The sequence below is a fragment of the Pyrgilauda ruficollis genome, unplaced genomic scaffold (assembly GCF_017590135.1).
Source record: "Pyrgilauda ruficollis isolate IOZ18807 unplaced genomic scaffold, ASM1759013v1 scaffold274, whole genome shotgun sequence".
Taxonomy (NCBI): domain Eukaryota; kingdom Metazoa; phylum Chordata; class Aves; order Passeriformes; family Passeridae; genus Pyrgilauda; species Pyrgilauda ruficollis.
The window spans coordinates 122,954-143,946 of record NW_024524089.1 but is presented as its reverse complement, the minus strand read 5'-3'; the positions used below and the strand labels follow the sequence as shown (position 1 = coordinate 143,946).

The 20,993-nt window shown below is 40.5% G+C and overlaps 1 protein-coding gene across 2 annotated transcripts in view; it reads left to right on the top strand.

The window, feature by feature from the left end:
* Positions 1 to 9,619, top strand: part of LOC121355885 (ephrin type-B receptor 5) — a 65,824-nt gene extending 56,205 nt beyond the window's left edge. For both annotated transcript variants that reach the window (XM_041471712.1, XM_041471711.1), the window contains exons 9-17: positions 62 to 176; positions 2,942 to 2,997; positions 3,111 to 3,230; positions 3,626 to 3,873; positions 4,779 to 4,994; positions 6,001 to 6,150; positions 6,291 to 6,484; positions 7,728 to 7,883; positions 8,897 to 9,619. In XM_041471712.1, the coding sequence (XP_041327646.1) occupies positions 62 to 176; positions 2,942 to 2,997; positions 3,111 to 3,230; positions 3,626 to 3,873; positions 4,779 to 4,994; positions 6,001 to 6,150; positions 6,291 to 6,484; positions 7,728 to 7,883; positions 8,897 to 9,005 (1,364 nt within the window). In that variant the 3' untranslated portion in view covers positions 9,006 to 9,619. The remainder of the gene's footprint in view (positions 1 to 61; positions 177 to 2,941; positions 2,998 to 3,110; positions 3,231 to 3,625; positions 3,874 to 4,778; positions 4,995 to 6,000; positions 6,151 to 6,290; positions 6,485 to 7,727; positions 7,884 to 8,896) is intronic.
* Positions 9,620 to 20,993: the final 11,374 nt, after the last annotated feature.

The window sequence follows — 20,993 nt, the reverse complement described above, 5'->3', positions numbered from 1 at the left end:
GGAAGCTCTGCACAATTCCTGTCCTCTGCATCCATGTGTGCATGTGTGTCTTCCTTGCCAGGGGAGCGCTCGGAGATGGTGCAGGACCGGCTGCCGCTGATCGTGGGCTCAGCGCTCGGGGGTCTGGCCTTCTTGGTAATTGCTGCCATTGCCATCCTTGCCATCATCTTCAAGAGGTGAATTCCTTGACCTGCTCATGTGCACTTCAGACAGTGGAACTTCCTTACCCCGCAACATAACCCTGTCCCAAGAGAAACAGCCTGATCTGCATTTATCCAGATGTCCTTGAGATGCCATTCTCTAATTAAGGAAAGATCCTGCCCCATTACTCCTATCTGAGGAGCCTCTCCTTTGGTAAACCACTCACGTACTTAGCTGATATTTGGCTAGTTAGCAATATGAATACAAGGAAAGCAGTTCAAAGCCAGTACTCAAAAGGTATTTAAATGCATCGCTGTGAAGGAGGGACTGTAAATTGCATTTTAGGCAAGCAAGTGGAGAATGAAACAATGTAGTGGAGAAGGACTGGTGGAATAAGTATGCATATCCAGTTATTTAGAAGGTGATAAATACCCTTTCACCAAGGACCAAGAGACAAGGGCTCATTTGCTGAAGAATAAAATCTATACAACCCCAATGGTTCCATGGAGCACTAGCTCATAAAATACAGGTTAAAGAAAGCAAATACCACTTTCCATTTTGGAAAGAATAAAGGGCATATAAAAGATTGTAGAGATAATCTGTTAGAGAAAAAAAAAAAAAAGGTCAGAAATTTTAAAGAGAAAAAAGTAAGGTTTGCTATTTTTGTAGAGGTACAAAAGTAAACAATGGGGGTTTTGTTATTTGAAGAAAAGAAACAGTCATTACCCACTCCTTGAATTTACTGAGGTTTGAACTTAATCCCCTAGATTGTCAGTAATGGATTTCTGTGTCTTTGCTCTACTGTGCCTCTGCACAAGAGGGACTTTTTAGCTTTTTCTGCTGACCTAAAAAAAAAAATGTATAAACTACTTAACTTTAGAAAGTGACGTCTAGTTTTCATGATTTCTTTTTTGTTCTCTTCCCTTTTCTACATTTGTTTTCTCCTCTTTTGTATATTCTTTTTTAATATTTTTCTTCTTGGAAAGAAAAGAATTATCAAATATTGTTATATTTGAAATGTTGCCTCCTTTTGTTGCTTTGAACTGTTAAAAATACAATTTCTTGTTACAGCTGAAAATGTGATATTATGTGCACAACTCAATAAAGCATATATTTTTCTAAAAAAAATAAACCAAACCCAGAATAAGTTAATATTACCAAAACTGTGTTGGGGAAAGGCATTAATGACATCTGTAAATATACATATGATGAAATATCATAAAAAATACATTCATTTATACTTGAAGAATTATGTACAGTTAATAGACAGCTTTTCAGAAAAAGTGGAGATACCAAATTTCTATTTTAAATTTGTCCTTGATAAGAAAAGTAAGTTGGAAGATGCAGAAAATTAGGAACACCAGATGAAATGAGTAGTTCCTTAAAAGGTTGAACATATGTAGAGTCAAATGCTGTGACTTTAACTTGTTTTTATAAATTGTTGGTACACATTTTTCAGGCAATATGCACTGTGAAACATCTATTTTAGCTAATTGTTTTGTTGGCTTTTTATATGGAAAACAATTAATTTGTTAGATAACCTATAAAAAACATTATTGTAGACCTGACTTTCAGGTTCAGCAAGAGATTCAGAGCTCTTAGGCGTAGGCCCCCAGCAAAGCTGATTTCTTTGCACAAGAGAAAAAATTTTGAAGTTAAAACTGTCTCTGGATTTGAAAGCAGAATTTAAAGAGATAAGTCTGACAAGTAAGAATAATACAGTTAGCTGTTCGAATGTCAGAATTACTTACATTCATAAAGAAAAGTAACATAATGTTTCACAATACTTTGCCTTCAAATGCTAATTGAATCAGCAGCTGAAAGGTCTCATGCTGAAACAGCAAAACATGAGTTGACACAAATCCATGCAGACAGCAGGGATACTGCAGGATACTGTAGGGTTTGATTTACAGTCTGGTCTAATTAATAGGATGATTGGAAATTAGCATGAAACGTACTTTTTTTCTTTTTTTTTTTTTAATGAACACTGCTTGGAACAAAGGAAATAGCTTGAAAATGGCAAATAGATCTAGTGCAAACAAAGAATAGAATGAAACTTCTAAAATAATTAGATTGTGTGGGAAATAAATGATTGAATCATACACATACAGAAGGAGAATGAAATCTGAGAAATGCCTATGCTGAGAAGGATCTATGCTTACTGGAAATGAGATGCACATATGCAATAAACCTTACAATAATAAAGACCATTCCTGTTTTGACCTGCACATGCAAAAGTCACATCAAGGAACAGATTTCCATCTGTTTGGGTCTGTGTCGTTTGGTTTGGGTACCATACTTATGAATAGATTGGCCAAAGTAAATGCTGTTAAACAAAGCCAGGAGGAAAAATAATTGGGGGAGATCTATACATATTAATCATTAGAGTAAATGGCTCTTAGAATGTTTTTGAAGAACCTAAAAGGCATCACAGAAGAAGGCATACATTATAATTGAGAAGAATAATTTGTTGTAATTAAATTAAATTAAAATGCAAATTTAGACTGAATAGCAATAAAACTTCCAAGGCAGTAATGTTAAACTGTAATATTCTTTTTCAGGATAGTGTTGAAAGCCCTATCATTTGTCATTTCTAAAGTGGGAGTGCCAGCAGTGGTATAAAAACCACGACATAGAAAACAAGCATGCACTGGTTACCCGGAGATGGGCAGGATCTTAACATCCATCTTCTACCCCTAATTTCATGGATTGTCTGAGCCTTGCCCTGAGAAGCCTACCCAAGCATCTGATGAGAGACTCTTGTGTGTGTTTTGACTTTCCTTTCCTTTGTGTCCTGCAGTAAAAGGCGAGAGACCCCATACACAGACCGCCTGCAGCAGTATATCGGTGCGCGAGGTAAGTGTGTTTGAGCAACAGATGGCAAGGGCCTGTCTCTTTTCAGGACTCATTAACACCTGTGTCTCAGGGTTTGATCCTGGTGATGTTTCGGGCTGTTTTCCCCACTGCAGGACTTGGAGTGAAGTATTACATTGATCCTTCAACCTATGAAGATCCCAATGAAGCCATTCGAGAATTTGCCAAGGAGATTGATGTGTCTCTCATCAAGATTGAGGAGGTCATTGGATCAGGTAGTGTGAGAATCTGCAGATTATTTAAAGTGCTTTTTGTTCGTCTTGAGACCTGGCACACTACTGGCCTGAAGTGGTCCATAGTACATCAAGTGTCCCAGGATATCTAAATCTTCATTTTTACCAAAATTCATTTTAATCTCCTGACCCTTACATGCTGGCTCTAAGCCACATTTAAAACACTCTTTGAAGATTCAGAACTCTTCATTTGAACCCAAAAGATGTAGTAGTCTCCAAAGATGTAGCCTTCACCAAAGACTTTGCTATAATCTAAACGGTCCCATAACCTTATTACCATCACCCAAAGTTGTCCACAGTAGAATGCTTTAGTACATCTGACTAAAATCCATTGCTGTGTTTCCTTACTTGAGGTGTGTTTCTTCCCTCCCTGACAGGAGAGTTCGGAGAGGTGTGCTTTGGGCGCCTGAAACACCCAGGGAAGCGCGAATACATGGTGGCTATTAAGACCTTGAAGTCAGGTTACACAGAGGAGCAGCGGCGGGAGTTCCTGAGCGAGGCCAGCATCATGGGGCAATTTGAGCATCCCAATGTCATCCACCTGGAGGGGGTGGTCACCAAGAGCCGACCAGTCATGATTGTCACAGAGTTCATGGAGAATGGATCGCTGGATTCCTTCCTCAGGGTACCACAGAGTGTCCCACAACCATTAACCTCTTCATCTCACACTGTGCCAGTCTCAGACCAGATAATTTTGCCTGTCCTTTTTCTTCAGTCCTGTCTCCCTAACTCCTCAGTTGCCCTCTTCAGATGCAATAGAAATTATTCTAAATAGCCACATTAGGTGGTTTCAGGACAACATGGTGAAATACTCCAAGGGCTCAAAAACCATATAAAATCTCAGTATTTTAGATTTCTTCAACTCCAGTAATTAATGTAAACAGTACCAAATCTTTGTACGCACCCTTTCAGTTGCTTATGTGCATGTTCCAAATTTTTCCTTTCTGATAATCTTTTTCAGACTTTATTCCACAGAATGTTTTCTGTTTTTAACATTGTAATGAAGTAATGAAACTTGCAGTTATTTTTCGTTGTCGAGTTTTCTAGTAATGAAACACAGATATGGACAATCTATGTAGTATTGCTGCTTCACGTCTCCTTTTTTACTGATTCATGTGCCCATTCAGCCGCAAATGCTTTGGCAGGTGCAATTTGAAGAGCACATGAACCCACTGAGTAGAACTGCATAAAAGCCATTGTAAAGATCTTAGTAAAAGTAGATTTGTCTGTTCACATTCATTTAGCCATCTTAGTGAGGTTAGGTGTAGGATGCTAAAGGGGGTTGTGGCAATAAGAGGAGGTTTGCCTTCAGGAAAAGTTCACCAATGTCTGATGTTATTTGAGGTGCATTGTTTTAAGCCCACCCTCCTTTGTTACTTGTTGTCCTTGAACCTTCAGATTTGGACTGAAATTAAGATGTGTGTTCTCTTACTTCATAAATCCACATTGTTACCTTGCTCTTTGTTATTCTCCCCTGTTGGCTTCATGTTCTGTGGCCATGAGAGCCTGTGTTTGCCTCCTCCCTTGCAGCAGAAGGAAGGGCAGTTCAGTGTGCTGCAGCTGGTGGGAATGCTGCGGGGGATTGCAGCCGGCATGCGCTACCTGTCAGACATGAACTACGTGCACCGTGACCTGGCAGCACGAAACATCTTGGTCAACAGTAACCTGGTGTGCAAGGTGTCAGACTTTGGGTTGTCCCGCTTCCTGGAGGATGATGCTTCCAATCCCACCTACACTGGGGGTCTGGTGAGTCACTGCTGTGGTGGGAGTTACTGTAGTCCTTGGTTTGGTGTACCCTCTTTAGTCCATCTTAAGACCATAGAGTAGCATGGAGTAGAGCCTTCTGTCTTGTTGGCTATTTGTGGGCAAAGCAAAAAAATTAAAAATAACTGAGTATCTGAGCCACTCTGCCATGTGAAGTCTCAGTGCTGTTCTTCGTGGCATGATGGTGAATAGGTCAAACCTCACAGCCTGATGTAGCTATTATCTTCCCCCTTTCATTAGCTTTTTCTAGGAAGGATAAAGGACTGAAGGAGAGATTACCATCGTGTACTACCACTCTTTGAAGAAAGGGTTGGGTTTTTTCCTACAGAAAAGATAAATGACCTAGGTGTATTTATGGGCTTAAAACCAACCATCAAATGAGCTTATTGCCTATGAAGTTTTGACACCTGTCACGCATACTACAAAAAGGGTGGGAGTATAACAGGTGGATTGAAAAAGAAGGGGGTGAAGAATTCAGTCACTGAAAAGTGGAACAATTTTTAGATGTGTGCATTTTGAAGAACCAGCACCTGAATGGTATTTCATCTTACAGGTCATACCTGCAGTTAGAGAGGTCAAGATGGAAAGGGAAATGAGTTAATGCTAGCTACTCAGTGTATCTGTCCCTAAGTGCTGCAGTTTGGCATTATTTAAATGCTTTTAGATTTCCAAAGGATTGTGACTCAGGAGGATTTTGCTATATGCCACTTTCAAATGCTGTAAAGCTGTGAAAGTATAAAATCATGGGATTTGTAGCATCAAGGAGGCATGATTCTCTCTTTTCATTTATACTTTCAGCAAAACAAGGTGGAAGCCTTGAAAATAGTATGAATTTAAACCAGCAGTGTTTTCAAGACAGAGTCAACGAGACTGTCACTCTGTGCTCCAGGCTGTGTTGTGCTGCTAACATCTGATTGTTTCAGTGGTGTTGTTTTCACAAGCAGTCCTTATCTCACTACATTCTGGTTGCTTTCTGTCTGCTTGCCAGGGCTGCAAAATCCCCGTCCGCTGGACTGCCCCTGAAGCCATCCAGTACCGCAAGTTCACCTCCTCCAGTGATGTCTGGAGCTATGGCATTGTCATGTGGGAGGTGATGTCCTACGGTGAGAGGCCTTACTGGGACATGTCCAATCAGGATGTAAGTTTTGGAAGTGGTGAGGATGTACTTCTGCATCTCTATCCTGTATCAATTCAAGCAGAAGAAAGCCACACACACCGAGTGATTGAAGCTCTTTTATTTTCCAGTTGTGATAAAGCTTTGTTCTTCTTTTCCTGCAGGTGATTAATGCCATTGACCAGGACTATCGCCTGCCACCACCCCCAGACTGCCCAACTGTTTTGCACCTGCTGATGCTTGACTGCTGGCAGAAGGAGAGGGTCCAGAGACCCAAATTTGAGCAAATAGTCAGTGCCCTGGATAAAATGATTCGCAAGCCATCAGCCCTTAAAGCCATTGGCACTGGGACCAGCAGGTGAGAGGGGGATTTAATGCAAAATAATAGGACTTGTGTCTCAGTAGGCATCATGAGGAAAGGGAAGCCAAAAATCAGGCTATATAGTTTTTTTCCTAACCCTGTCATTGGAGACTGGGAGCAAACAGGAAGTGGAAAAAAAGAGAGGAAGCAGGTTGGAAGAACTGTATATCCTGATTCAGTTAATGGGGAGCTCTGAGTGCTGAATGTGACAGGAGATAAATCTTGATGAGTTGCACTGAGCATGATGTCTGAGGGATCATAGGGAATGAAGGGAGGGACACATCTGGGTGCAGCAGCACGAGATATTCTGTGATCACACCATATTGTGTGACCACAAGAGATGATGAAGAAAAAGTAGACCTTAGTTTATGGAGGGAAGGAAGTCTCTACATAGGAATAATTAGAACTGCAGCTTACATCCTATATTTTCCCAACTGCATTTTGCAGTCTGATGGAACAGGAGGCAGGAGGTCAGCAAAGAAGAAGTCTCTGGAGGGATAAACGGTGCCAAGGTTAGTTGGCTGCTGGGCTGATGACGGAATTACATCCTGCTGGCCTGGAGGGTTTTTTCCCTGTGGTTATAAATCTTGTCTCAGTGGAATGTACTCCACAGCTGGGGAAGGGGAAGAGTATCTAGTGATGCCCAGTTTACTGAAAGCAGCACATAAAGAGTGCTAAAGCTCTGGGACGGGTTCAGATGATGAGGAAAAGAGCAAATACCATATGTAAACAGTCATCTCTTCAGCATTTTAATGCAATTCTTTTATCTGGTGGGTGTTGGAGCTGAAACAACGCAGTCATTGTCTCATGGGTCACTATCTGACTGAAAGAGAACATTTAGGAGAGGGACACCTAGTCACAAAGGTAAAAAGGTGTATAAGGTCTCTTTCAGAAACCTCCTCACTGCAGTTCATTGCCCAGCTAATAGGTCTAGACCAAGAAAATGTGGAAGGATCTTGGGCAACAAGAAGAGAATGTGTCTGAGAGAGTATGGGCAATGGGAAGGGAGAATCAATTCCTTGGGTTGGTTGATTGTTTTCAGGCAGAAAAAGGGACACTGGAAGTCTAGAAACAGCACATCAGTGTGGGACTTCAGGAGCCAGGGCATGAAGAACAAATGTCATTGTTCTTCATTCTGTCCTCTTCGGAGGCTGCATTCTCTCCCTCTCATAATTCTTACTTTACTAGTGTGCTCAGTTCGTGCCGATAGCTTGGGTTTAAGAACCTGCCTCTTTTGCAGACCATCTCAACCTCTCCTGAGCAACTGTCCTCCAGATTTCCCTTCCCTTAGCAATGCCCACGAGTGGTTGGATGCTATCAAGATGGGTCGCTACAAGGAGAATTTTGACCAGGCTGGTCTGGCTACATTTGATGTCATATCACGTATGACTCTCGAGTAAGTAACAGAGCAGAGAGAAACAGATACCAGACACTGAGTTTTCCATGCAGAAGGTGAAAGCAGACTGAGAAATTTGCTATATGGAAAATACATGCACATGAAAAAGGGGAGGGAAGCCAAAACAAAGTAGCTACTGTTCCTTGCATATTACTAGGGCCTCTGGACATCATCCATGCTGTGATACACTTGTAATCTGTATCTATAAACCTGATCCTGTGTGCCTCAGAAAATGTATTGTCAGTGTTGCAGAGAGTCTGTTTATGAGAGTGTTCATGACAGCTAGCACTGATAATAAAAACCAGTTTTAAGCAGATGTGAAGAACCAGCCACACCATATACTGGGTTGAAGTGTTATGTAAAAGACAGGATCCAGGAAAAAAAACATTCTTGGAATTATAGAATGGTTTGGGTTAGAAGGGACTTTTAAAGATCATCCAGTCCAACACCCCTGCCATAAGCAGAGACACGTTTAACTAGATGATGTTGCTCACAGCACTGTCCAACCTGACCTTGAATGTTTACAGGGATGGGACATCCAGAACTAATCCTGGCAACCTGTTTCTGTGTTCACCATCCTTCCTTATTTCCAGTCTAAACCCACCCTCTTTCTGTTTCAAACCACCGCCCCTTGTCCTGTCACTACAGAGCCTGGTAATTCTCCATCTTTCTTGTAAGCCCCCTTTATATATTGAGAAAGTTCTTTCTGGAGCCTTCTCTTCTGGCTGAAAAACTCCAACTCTCTTTTTTTCTATAGGAGATCAGCCCTCTGATCCTTTTTGTGGCCCAGTTTCACTGCTTCTTTTTGTACCTACCAAGTTCTGCCAACACCCCCTCCACCCACACATGTTTGTCAAGCAAAAGCAGAAGCCTCGTCAGCTGTTTCTCAGACACAGATAGGCACACACATACATATCCATACACGTTTATTTGCATCTATAGCAACATGGATTGAGACTGTTCAGAACAAGCAGTTCATTTTAACAACTTCTGTGTCCTCTGTTCCTTGGCAGAGATATCCAGCGTATTGGAATCACGCTCGTTGGTCACCAGAAGAAGATTCTAAACAGCATCCAGCTCATGCGAGTCCATTTGAATCAACTTGAACCAGTTGAAGTGTGATGTTTACATCATCCTCATTCCACTAGTCTCAAACTCTGGAAAGGTTCTGGGGGAATTCAGAGGGATTTTCAGTGTAAGAAAAAGATGTCAGTATGCTACTTGAAGACTTAATGCACCCAGAGAGTGCACGCTACGTGTCCTGTTCCATGAACAAAAACCAAGCCTTGCCGTGATTTGAAAGCAGAACTAAATGACTGGTGACAATTACATGTGGCTGATTTCATACATTGGGAATGGGTTTGGGGAGGGAAGGTTGTAATAACACGGGGTGGAGATGGAATAATGGCTTGGACAGATCACAAGCACCTGTTGCCTATTGTCTGCCAACAAAAGGTATCTGACAACTTTACAAAGTCATCAGCAGGCTTTATTTATGGCTGAGAGCCCAGCAAAGCTGCAAAGACGTAATAAAGGCAACAAAAAAATAGCTTTTTTTTTTCAGAAGAATGCCATCATGGTGTGAAAGATTATTCCTCAGTTGGAGATGAGCATCAGGCTGTCACTTGGTGTGCCAGCTCAGTTTGGAACTGAAGTTCCAGCTAGTGCACAGCATGTGGTAAGCAAAAACAGATGTCACCTGGTACACAGGTTCAGAGTAAAGAATCGAAATTCAATGCTATTTCGTGTGCAGTTCTTGGGTCTGCTCCATGATGGGAATTGCTAATCTTTTGTGCTGACGTGAGGAACAGTCTATTTATGGGACTGCAACAGAATAAACAACGATTTCTAGAATCCATCCTGCAAGACCTGCAAGTGAAGGGGGAAACAAATAGGTTCTGGTTCTCACAAGCTTATTCTTGTGAGGAAAGGCATAACCTGTGATACATGGAAATCCTGAGTACCCAGATCTTGGGTTTTGTTTTCTTCTGAGCCCCTTACAATGAAAAGCAGAATGAAAAAAATCTGAACCCTATGCTGCTGAAAAGTACTTCCTCTTTTTCTCACCCTAGCCATTAGGCACAGTTTGAATATTTTTTTGAAGAAAATGCAGACATGCAGTAGTCAACTTCAAACAGACAGTTTAAATGGGTAAGATGAAACTGTTTCACAAGTTTTTGTCAAGAGTGATCAGGGAATGGTACCAGTCCCATAAGTCACTTCCGTCCTTACAAAAGGGCTAACAACGTTCTTGGGTTCAACAGTGTTGATCCCAAGGCACATGAGAGTGACCAGAATGGCAGAGCTTATGTATCCCTTCAAGCAGACTAGTACCTGTTTATGGGAAAATCGGCTTCAAGAAGGAGCAGAGCTTTGGGGCTGTATCTCTCTATCTATCCCTATGAAGTTGAACTTGAGAGGAAAACTCATAAACTATACATTTGTCTACCTCATCAGCACATAGGAAGGGAAATGGAAATGTCCCAGGTAAACGACACCCCAGTTGTGATACCCTCTGTGTGTGTAGAGAGGAAATAACCCCAACTGTTCTGATCTGTGCTCATCTGTGGGCTAGACATGAACCTCATGTATTTCTCCAGCTGTCAAGAACATCACAACTTCTTCACATACTACTCCTGTATGGATTTAAAGATTTCCCCCAGTCAACCTAACAATTGAAGACCAAGAAGCCACATTTAAGAGTGATTGAAGAGTCCAATAATATGATGGGAAGTGCTCCAGAAGAGTTGCACTGGAATAGCCAATGCAGTTCAGACTCTTTGTTGCAGTATTAGAGTAACGTTATTTTAATTTTTTAGCTGAAGAGGGAGAACAACAGTGCATTTTTCAAGATATAAAAAGGCAATACAAAAACAATAAAAGGAAACATGAATAAAACATTCATGACAGTACAAAGAGAGTGTGAAGATTAAAAAAAAACCCCAAATCACATCCAACTAGAGTCCAACCTAGAAAATCTCAGTCTGTGCTTTTTAAGGGGTTTCTGGAAACTTGTAATACTCACACATCCAGTCCCATGTATGCTGACTGACTGTCAGCTCCACCCACGGCATCTGAGACAGAACAAGTGTTGTCCTCTTCAGAAAGCATATTGAGCACAAGATGTTGAGGGGAATCTGTGGTCTCTAGCACCTTCCATATATATTCACTGGAGGACAACAGTGCATGTATGCGTCTTCATATATGAGTGTATTCTAGAAGTTCTGTGTGCCATTTGGGGAAACTAGGCAGCCTTTCTTTTCCATGCCCTGAGTGGTCAGGATTACTGGGGAAATTAGCAATCTAGATAGAATTTTATGGCCTCTTTTCAGCCTAGTAGAAATTTACGTGCAGAAGAAACATTTTCTTGCTCTCTTCATGCGATAGGAAATTAAATGGGACCCTTGCCTGAATTCTCTTGTGTTAACAATGAGACTTAAAACTGCACAAGGAGCAGGCTTGCCATCACATTTGAGTGCAAATGGATGACTCTTTTCTGTAAGAAGTGTCTCCATTCTCTTTATTCCCAGTGTGTTCCCAATTTTCAGGCGGTTATTCTCTTACACAGTTTGGGATGCAAAGGTTCTCAAGCTGCAGTGCAACTTGTGTCATTTGCCATCATGTCACTCCTTACCTGTGCAAGGATGAAGGAAGGGCAGTCATGGCAAAAGCATTAGAAATACCCTAATCTTACTTTTCTCAGTCATCTGAAACCAGAAATGCTACATTCTGTTTCCACAGTCATCTGGGATGTCCTGCAGTATATGAGCAACCCTAACAGGTAGGCATGGAAATGAGGAGGGAAAGCAGTGGGCTCACCTAGGCGCCTGGTATCTGCCCTTCACCAGAAGAGTGAGAAACAGTGCTGAAAATGTCTTACAGGGCTTTGTCAGAGAAGCATTGGGAGACGAACAAGTTATTGCCCGCCTTCACTCCATATGATTTCTACAACAGGCAGTGTACAAGAGTAATGAATAAACTAAATGCACAGGGATCAGTGGACAGACCTTCTTAAGGGTGTTAGGCATTTGTATGAAAGCTCAGAAGAGTCATGCCTATAGCTAGAAAGAATATATCTCAAAGATTAATGTCTTTTGTGCTTGAACACCAACTTTTCACTATCTGGAAACAGGAAGAAACTTCACCTTAAGGCAAGCTGTTTTGTAATTATTCTTGATGAGGTTCCTTGAACCTGTCTTTTTGGTGTCTGTTGCTGGACAGCCTCCCAGACAGATAATTGGATCTGCACCAGGATGTCAGTTAATGTTCTGTGCTGCCAGAGAGCACGTCGGGCAAGCAAGTTCCCACCTATGCTGCTTTGGCAGCCAAGTGGAATTCTCAGCCAGGAGCTACATGCCTGTGCACTCCTGCCTCACTAAGCCGTGGCCTGTTTCTGCCAGAAGTAGGCCCTGCTCACCAGAGTGTTCAAAGACAAGCACGTAAGCTAAGATTTTTTCTTCCATGCCTGAAATGATTATAAGGAAAGGCTTAATGACAGTGTAACTTAAACAGTGATTTCTGTGCTTTGCATCCAAGTACCTTCAATGCATGTGCGGGTGAAATGGCTGAAGTCCCTGGTTTCTTGTTTGCTTGTTTGTTTTTTTTTTTTAATTGAAGGGTGTAATCTTAGTCCATGCTTAAACAACACTGTATTAGGGCTAATTGAGGGAGCACAAGCTGCTCAGTGGAGAGAAATGCTGAAAGAGTCTGTCTGTTTTGCACAAATATATCAGCACCTAGGGCTATCTAGAAAGAAAGAAGCTGCTGTAGCTAGTCCCAGATAATTCATATGTTATGAAGCTGAATGAAACCTATGGGTGTGGTGGGAAATGATGAACACTACCAAAGAATTTGGCTTTACTAAACAAACAAGAGAGCTGTCCCTACCACTGGATCTTCCTTGGTCATGATTCCAGCCAACACATCTACCTGAGGGCAGTTCCAAGTGAAGGTAACCAGCTTGAATCCATCCTGCTTTTGGCACATTTTCTCACCAGTTGGCTATGCAATTCTTCTTCATGAAGAATTCATGTCTTCTACGTGAAGTTCATGTCTTCTACACCTCGAGTTGCAACTAGGCAGTAGATTTGGGTTCAGGACAAAAGTGATAAATTCTCTTCCTGAAACCAGGTAATGCTAGAGGGGCAATGCAACCAGCTGATCATATGTGTTGTGCATTAGTGACTATTCATGAGTACCAGGCATCTGGAGGATTGCAGATGACACATAAATTCAAATCTTTGGATATCATTAAAAGACATCATGGAAGGGCAAACCTCATTGCTCTACCTAAAAGCTAGTCTAATCCTTCTCTTTATATGGAAAAAATGGCACCTCTCTCAGAATTTATATTTTGTTGTGGCATTCAAGGTCATTGTGCTCTTTGTGTAAAGCTGTTCCACTTCAGTGTTGTTGAAAGGGCTGTGCTGAGCTGGTGAAAAGCCACTGTGTCTTCTAGACCTTGTGGAGCTGTAACTAGGACCTGTTCAAAGAGGAATCACTCCCCCTGGTGTGCTTAAATGCAGAGCTGAAGTGTCCCGGTGTGCTGTAGTACAGAACTGCCCTCAAAAAGCCTTGGAGCTTAGCTATTTCATTTCCCTTTCCCAGGTGATGAGAAAATGAAAACATTCTGAGATTTCCTGCTGGTTTTTCCATGACCTCTTTTCCTCAAACAGAGTAACGTGGTCTTTTAGTCAAGTGCTGCAAGAGCAAGACACAAGTGTGAGTGCAATGGGTTGACATCTATGCCCCAAATAGTTAATAGTTTGGCCTGTTACTTATGTCTCTTATACAAGACCAAGTGTGCTTAGCTGACAGTGATAAAGCTGTTTGCTTCTGAAAACTTACTCTTTTAAATTCAGGCTATGCTAAGTAAGGTTGGATTTTTTCCAGTTTACAGTGACACTAGAAACTACACAGGCTACAACTGGAATTTGAGTTACATCTCATCGCATTTTGGGCACTTTGAGCCAAACCTACTAGTGCCTATGCATTTGGACAGCAGGAGCAGATTGATCATTTATAAACATTTCTGTTGCTGAGATCAGACTGTTGCCCTCTTTGAACCCTACTAACTCTGCAAATAAACAGGAGATTAAAAATAAGAAAATGAGATTTATTCAGAGAAGTCATCTAGTTGGACAGATATGAATGAGAAGGCACTACCTGAAATAAGCTATTTAAAAATAGATCTATTCATGTTGTTCTGTTAAAAAAAGACAGCAATTGTAGTATGCCTTACTGTCTCTACTGTCAAAGTGGAAGACGGAACATTGATCTTTACCCTCCAGGACAGCACACTTCACCTCTTGACCCACTGTTGAGTTTAATTTATATTTGACTGAAGAATTTTTGCTAGAAAGGCATCTAATCTTGGTTAATTCAGGAACAATGAATCTACAAGATACTTTGGACTGGTTTTTCCCATGGCTGTGTGATAATTTTTAATTACAGTTTGCCTGGTACTTTTTGTTTACTACCCAATTTGGATAAAGAGCTGCTTGTAATCTGATACTTCTGCATTTTCCACCATCCTTGGGTCACATACTCTCTTCTTTATATTCTAGAAAAAGGGAATATTTACATGTCTCCCTGTCACACATCTTGTTTGGTCCTCCCATCCTTGTTATGGTTCTCTTCTTCACATCTTCTGCCTTCCTTTCTAAGAGGAGAATATCAAGAACAGACAGAACCAGTCTGCTGCTCACTGCTTATTCACCCACAGATCACAGTGAGCCTTTCACAATTGAGTTCTTTGACTCATTCAGGGCACTCTGATCCTTCTGACGTAAATGTTTTTTTAGGGAACCCATTCTATGTAGAAAGTGCACTTTTTTTTTTTTTTTCCCCCAGCTGTCAAGAACTACTGTTAGAGGAGAGTTTTCAAAAAAATGGATCTTCATATTGGCATTTTACCATGCTAAGCAGTTTTTAATCAGTATTTCAATCTAACAGACCATAAAATTATCCGTAAGTCAAGTCTGGACTACGTAAGATCAATTGTATGGAAACTTTGCTATCCAAATCTCAAGAGTAAGTATTCAACAGAACTGCCCGAATTAAGGAAAATATATCAGTGTCTGCCACTTCCTTCCTAGACACGGTTTTCCCTTGCTTGTTCAGCACATTGTCAGAAGAATCCGGCATCTAGCTGTTTCTGGGTTCTAAGCCCTTCTTAAATACAATAAGGAATGAACCTGTGACTTCACTTTGGTGAAACTCCAAGGGCAGAGGAGTTACATATTGCTATAGCATTTTTTAATTACAACCAGGAATTTACAAATATATCTAAAAATGAAAGTGATCCAGAACTTTTGAATCCCTAATGGCCTTATCAAAGGTGGGCCTTTCCACCTCACCTGCCAAATGCTGGTTCCTGACTGCTGGTTTGTATCCTATCAATTTTTCCATTTCTGCTTCGAGAGAGTACCTATCAGACAGGTCCCCTGCAAGGTACTGCCAGAGCAAAGCTAGATGAGATAATCTCTAAGTCTATTTCTAAGTCTAAGCTATGTGTGATCTGATGGGTAAGCATAACAGCAGTATCCTAGGGTCTAAAATAACTCAGTCAAGAAATTCTTAAACTACATCCTCTCTGAAAGTGAAATAGATTAGCTGGAGCAACTATGGATCAGGCATTTAGGTGTTCAGGTCTTTTAGTGGATCTGGATAGCCGTGCTGTAAAGTGATCCTGTCATTATAAAACTGACTGTGCTGTTGGATTGCAGAGGGCTGTGGTGGGTGTGTTTCATCATAGCAACTCGATGGTTGTCCGTACATCACTTGGGATCTGTGATGCTGTTCACAGAGGAATGGAGCATGTGAATTACCAAGTCCTTTAAGCTGATGATGGATATAAAAAATAACGTGTTCCCTCTTCAGATTGATCCACTTCCCTCTTCGAATTGATCCATCGTAGTCAATATCCCACAACACTGAACTACTATTAAGTTCTTAAGCAATTGTATCCATGATATCCTAGTCATCAATCTCTCCTGCTTCTTCATTTTTTGACAGGTCAAGGATCCATTCCTGGATCTTCTCTGTCTTGTTTAATCATCTGCTTAGATGGTGGCATAGAAAAAGAAAAATGGTGAAAAAGAAGTATGGTTTTATCCCTAATCAGTTATTATAAACTGGAGAACTAATTTCATTTTCTTCAAGTTTGTACTGTACCAGTGCCTAAGACTGAATATCTTTCACCATGAGGTTGAAAAATACCATTCAAATGATCCAGAGGGAGAGCTCTGTGTCAACAAATGTCTCCATTTACACACCACCACTTCATTTGAAATTCCCACAACAACATTCCAGAATTATTTGCTGAAGGCAAAAAGAGTAAAGGAATCTAAGGGGGGCTGCCTGAAAGAGAAAGAAAATTATTTTGACAAGAATTAAGTCATAGCAGAGAGTAAAGACAGAGCAAATGAAATATTTATGTTCTTCAGAGGAGAAGATGAGGGGAATAAGAACTTACAGACTGAGAAAATACATAAGACACAAGCAAACCTATGAAGAATTTTAAAGTAAGAAACATCTTTGGGCTTAGAGCTTCAGAATGACTGAAAATGCAGCAAATTTAGATTGTACAACATCTCTAGGCAAGCTGCTCCTGTGCTTTATCACCCTCCCAGTAAAATACATGTCCTGATGGAACATGCTGTCCTTTAGTTCATGCTGATTGCTTTCTTTTCTGTCACTGCACACCACTGAAAGAGCCTGTCCAGATCTGCCTTCTTTAAACACTCCCCTCAGACTTCTGTACATGTTGGACAGTCCCAGGTCTCCCTGCCTCACCTCATAGCAAAGAAACTCTGCTCCCTGAATTGTCTTAGTGGCCTTTTGTTGGACTCTGTGTGGCAGCTACATGTCTCTCTTGACTTGGAATCCCAGATCTGGATGCAGGTCTCCAGGTGGTGCCTCAGCAGAGCTGAGCAGAGGGGAATGATCACCTCCCTTGATCTGTCTAATGCAGCCCAGGATTAGCTCTCTTGGTGTCAAGGATACATTGCTGGCTCATGTTCAACCTGTGGTTCATCAGTATCCCCAGACTTTCTGCAAAGCCATACAGCCAGAGGCATGATTTATAACAGGGTTTTTTTTTTTTTTGGCATTTCATTTTAGTGCAGGAATTAAAAGAGAAATGTCTCCATGATTTTGGGGCATGGAAAGAACTATTCATATAATGAAGTGGAAGCATAACAAAATAATTATTTACAAACATTAGAAAGGGCAAACAAAAGGGAAAAGGAATTGTTTATATTAATCATAACTCCTGTTGATAATGTCCTGTTTGTGAGCTCTTACTCATGGTCTCTATTAGCAGGGCAGTACAGAACCTGAGGGGATGCTCCTACTTAGCATTCATCATGTAAGAGAAGTTCATCATGCACAGTGCAAGGCTTACGTCCCACTTCAATCTTATTTTATAGTGTGAGTGGGATGTAAAGGAGTTCATCAGCCTCATAATGGCTCTATTTACACGGATTTTTTTTCATCATAAAAGTAGTTCACTTAAAATGCCTTTACTTCAATGAAATGTCACTATATTTACAGTGAAGTAATCAAGAGTAAGATTAGACCACCATCTGTAGCAGATTTGATTTGAAAAATGTCTAACTCTCTGAAAAGTTGCTTTTATTAAGTATCTACATGGAGAGATAAGTGACTCTCTTTTGGAACTTTTCATGCTTTCTCAATTGTAATTTAGATCAGTAACAGTTTTAAAGCAGAATATTGAAAAATCAATGGGATGGAAAGATCTATGATGTCAGATTCAGTAGGAGGAGATTTTGATGTTCCCAGGGAAGAAATGGAAGCAAAAATGTAATACACACATAGTACAGTCATATATAAGTACAAAGTACACATGTTTCTGTACACACCACAGGTATATACATATATGCACCACACAGATGTTTGGCTTAAAAATTAATTGAAGTGTCAGCATAAAAGTAATGGTAAATTTCTTGTCTTATTTCCTTACACTCACAGTTTGTGGTATTGACAATTACTAAATATGCTGGCCAGCTGGTTGACTAACATAAATAAAATACTGGCAGTTTTTGCATTATTCCAGTCTGTATCAAATGACAATTCAGCCCAGTAGTATCTTAAGGGGAAAACCCAGCATTATAGGGAGAAGCAATACAACAAGCAAGCTACAGAATTTGGAGAAATGAAAACAGAAATGAAATATGGAAATCAAAAAAATCTGTTTGGATTTGCTTTCTTTTCCACCTGTCCTGCAGAGATGTTCTGCTCTTCAGGGCTAATTCAGATTAACAGTATAATGAAAATATTATTCTCTCCTGCAAGAAGACACTATGCTGATCTTCAGTCTCTGCCATGCCAAATCCTGGCAGCAGAGGTGTCCCAGCATTTCAAAGAGAGTTTTTTTATCATAGACAGATGTTTTGTGTCAAGAGAGAGATTTACTGAGTGTTAGCATATTAATAATACTTCTTTAGCTACTCTAATTTAAAGTGAGCAGGAATTTGTCTGCTAAGTGCCTAATGCTTAATATCCCCAGTTCCATACCATCACAAATATTTCCTGGTACTCAGCACACACTTTTGCTTATCAAATTTCAACCCCTTTTTTGCTGTTGTATTTTTGAGGCCTTTTTGAATATCTTCTGTCTGTGACTGTTGTATGCTTTTTGGAAGCATATGATTAGGTGAGAAGAGATGATGTGGCGTGCTGTGATGTGACATGACACGAAGACTATAGGAGAGAATGGAAGAAGGAAATGCATCCTCATGAGGAACAAATTGGAAAGACAGCTTTGGAAAGAAAATCACAAGTCTGTGCACTCTGAAGCAATGCTTTTCAATTTCAGAAGGGTAGATAAGAGATTATATGAATATTTCATATATACATATGTTCAGACATCTAAATTTTAAATTAATAATATCACTTTCTCAAAGCCATCTGTATTAATTGAAGGGGCAAACCATGAAGCCATGTCTGATGTCAAATGTTACCTTACAATACATCTGGACCCACAGAACAAGAGTTCCATTTGAATACATTATTAACAATGAGGATGCATTTGCACAATCTGCCCTTTTGGGTTCTTTAGATGATTTGTTATGATGACTTTGGTTTAGAATCACTTTCCACAGACATCAGAACTTCATATTGCATATTTCTATTGACAGTTGAGGTTGCAGAATATTTTCATAGTTGCATATGAAGAGCTGATGTTTTTGGGCCTGGTATGAGAGAGAAAGCATGGTGTGAAGTTTCAGATTAGTTGTATTAGTGTTGTAATGGGTGACAGTGAAGTCATTGACAGCTCTTGTCAGTACCATCATCTTACAGGATAAAAGTTTGCTGCTTCTTTTCACTGTATCAGGCTGCCTGCAGGCTCAGACAGGCATTTCCCCACGGGACACAGTTCCATTAGGGTACAGGGACAAAAAACTGCTTCCTTTTTTAAGACCAAACTTCTGCAGAAAAGTTCTCTGACAAGAATTGTCTTCCTTGGCAGTTCTGAAGTTACGATTTGTGGAAGAGACACAGACATGCTACTGATTCAACAGGTGGATAGAAAGAGGAAGAAAAGGTGGACAGTTGCAGAGACACCCATGTCAGAAATAAAGAAAACACAGCAGTTTAACCCACAGGTGAATACCAAAGTAGATGAGATTGTAATAGTTGTGACTGACAATTTATTTAGTGGCCTGAGGATTCTTGACATCATCTCCCTTTTCCATTATCACCTTCACCAAACTGATGGTTTCTTTTACCACAGCACTGTGAAGAGCAGCCTCTCCTGCACACACGATCTCCTTATTGTCTCTCACACCATATCAAATGTGCCAGAAACACTTCAACAACTAGAGATCCACAGCACAGCCACAGATATTTTATTAGTCAAAAACTGAGAGATAATAGGAAACCGCAGGATTTTTAAATATTTCCATGGCAATGAGTGATGAATATCCATGGAACTAGGGAGATGAAGCATAAGATTTCTTTCAAGTCTCAGGAAATTGTCAGTTCAAGACTCCTCTCATTTTCATATTAGGAGTGACTTTCTAGAAGACAGTCTGGGTTTTGTCCTGTGAGAAGGACCATAAGATCTGATCTAGTCTCTCATCCATGCAGGATTCAATTTGTTTGGACCCAAAGGCAGATATTAGATCTGTGAAATGAATTGCCACTCAGGAGTGAACAAATCCACTGTCAGCATTTCTCATTAAAGTGTTTTAGCACTTTGTTTATTCCACTTCTGCTCCCAGTCATAATTTTATACTCTCTAAACACTTCAGTGTGAGTATCTCAAGCACTTGGAAATGCTACTTCACCAGATTTCAGTGCAGTAGCCTTTGAGCCAGATTTATGGCTCTGAAATAATTAATGATCTTGTACAGATGGAGAAGCTGTGACACAGAGAAAGGAGGATCTTTGTTCATAGATCAGAAATTGACCATAACTAGGTTTCACACATAAATCACTATTCCCCATATTTTTTTTAGACTTTTTCTGAAATAGGTGGATGCAATTCTCACGCAATGCAGAGTTGCTATGAAAGCATTTTAAGAAGTGACATACCCCCTCCAAAAATTCACAGTGTGAATGTAGTGTTTAGGCAAAACCACAAATAAATACTACGGCTCCTGAGGGCTACATGATCTTACAAGAACTTCAGATGCATTCTCCTCTCATGAATTGTGTTTGTTCAGGGAGGAGGCTGCTCCCCACAACTGTTTACATTGCTTTCTCTGGCAGGTCTGTGTAGCAACATTTGTGAGAATGAGCTTCATCTGGAAAAGCATCATCTGGATCCACACTGCACTGAAACATGTCTGCAGACGTGATCACAATGTGATCTTTCTAAATTATCAATAAAGACAAATCAAATAGTAAAAATAAATGGAGAAAAAAAGCTGAGAATGGGATACATTCCAAGGACAAAATTGACTTATGGGCTTTTTAGGTCATCATAAATACACAGTTTAGGGACATGGGTGTTTTAGGCCATGTAGGTACACAGTTCACCTCTTGGAATAAAAGCAAAGTATTCAGCAGTATCAAGAAACTGAGTCATGGGTGAATAAAATAAAACATCCTTGAGCAGGTAATTTTCACTAGCTCTGTGGG